The following is a 1,457-nucleotide window of genomic DNA, read 5'->3' as shown; positions in this document are numbered from 1 at the left end:
TTAGTTGCTGGCACTGCCGTTGCACTCTGTGGAGTTGCTATTGTTCCAGGTGAGACGACATCACGCGCTTACAAAACGTCCTTTTCTTTAATTTTTAGCATTGTTCGCTGCTCTATTTGTTCTTCACGATATCCATTCGTTCCAATCGGAAGTATATGAAGATCTCGCTGAATTCAAGACGATTGCTGAAGATGCATGGACAACAATGGTTCCACGTGAAGATGCTGTTCAACCATTTGAGACCTTCTTGAGAAGATTCAGAAGAGGATATGATTCTGGAGTTGCTGGATCAGCTGGATCTGCTGATGGAAAGTGCAACTGTGGACCACAACCAAAGAACTGTCCAGCCGGACCACCGGGACCACCAGGAAATCCAGGAACACCAGGAGATGACGGACCAATTGGAAGAGCTGGAAATCCAGGAAGAGATTCAACTGAAGGAGATCGTATGGCTGATTTCAACAAGGATGTCAAGTGCCCAGCTGGACCACCAGGACCACCAGGACCAGATGGATTCCCAGGACATCCAGGACCAGATGGAGAGTTTGGAATCGATGGACCAAATGGAAAGGATGGAGAACAAGGACCAGACGGACCAGAAGGAGATTCTGGAACACCGGGACTTCCAGGACCACCAGGAGAAGATGGAACTAACGGACAAAACGGAACACGTGGAAAGGGACAACCAGGAGAGCAAGGTCCAGTTGGAGCACCAGGAGAGCCAGGAAAGGATGGAGAACCAGGAGAGAATGGACAAGATGGACAACAAGGGCCAGAAGGACCAGCTGGACCAGACGGACAACCAGGACATCCAGGACCAGACGGACCAAGCGGAGATGTTGGAGAAGTTGGAGCTCCAGGAGCTGATGCTGCCTACTGTCCATGTCCACCAAGATCAGCCGAAATGGCTGCTACCGGAGGATCTGACTCGGCTCCAGCTGGATACGATGCACCAGCCCCAGCCGCTGTTCCAGCACCAGCCCCAGCTGCTTATGAAGCTCCAGTCACAACTGCTGCACCAGCTCCAGCAGCTACTGGATATGATGCTGCAGCTCCAACTGCTCCACACCCACCACCACCAGCTCCAGTTGCCCCACCAAAGCTTCACGATTACGAGTCTCCAGCTCCAGTAGCAGCTACACAAGATGCTGCTCCAGCGGCTCAGCCATACAAGAGAAGAAAGGTTGCCAGAGCTATGATGGCTTAATTTAAAATTGTGTAAACTTAATAAATTATTAGAAAAATCAGGAATTGTACTTATTATGAAGATGAAGATACATCTTCAGTTATCAATGTCTGGAAAGTTATTAATAGCTCCCCATACGAATTCCTACGTGAAAACACCTACTTCATTTTTTGACATCGTTGTTTTTCTGTAGCTTATCAGCCACACAGATCTCTCCAATCACTCTGTCTGTTGTTCACAACGTCAGTTATTCTCAACTGAAATCATCAAT

At 48.5% G+C, this 1,457-nt stretch overlaps 1 protein-coding gene across 1 annotated transcript; it reads left to right on the top strand.

Moving 5' to 3' along the window:
* Positions 1 to 205: 205 nt before the first annotated feature.
* Cbr-col-63 lies at positions 206 to 1,207 on the top strand (the record flags this gene model as incomplete). Its single annotated transcript, XM_045241105.1, has 1 exon — positions 206 to 1,207. The coding sequence occupies one exon, from the start codon at positions 206 to 208 to the stop codon at positions 1,205 to 1,207; it is 1,002 nt and encodes a 333-aa protein (XP_045100927.1).
* Between the last annotated feature and the right edge of the window lie 250 nt (positions 1,208 to 1,457).

This window comes from Caenorhabditis briggsae (genome assembly GCF_000004555.2).
Source record: "Caenorhabditis briggsae AF16 supercontig from assembly CB4, cb25.NA_164, whole genome shotgun sequence".
Lineage (NCBI taxonomy): Eukaryota > Metazoa > Nematoda > Chromadorea > Rhabditida > Rhabditidae > Caenorhabditis > Caenorhabditis briggsae.
This window is presented reverse-complemented; position numbering and strand designations above follow the sequence as displayed.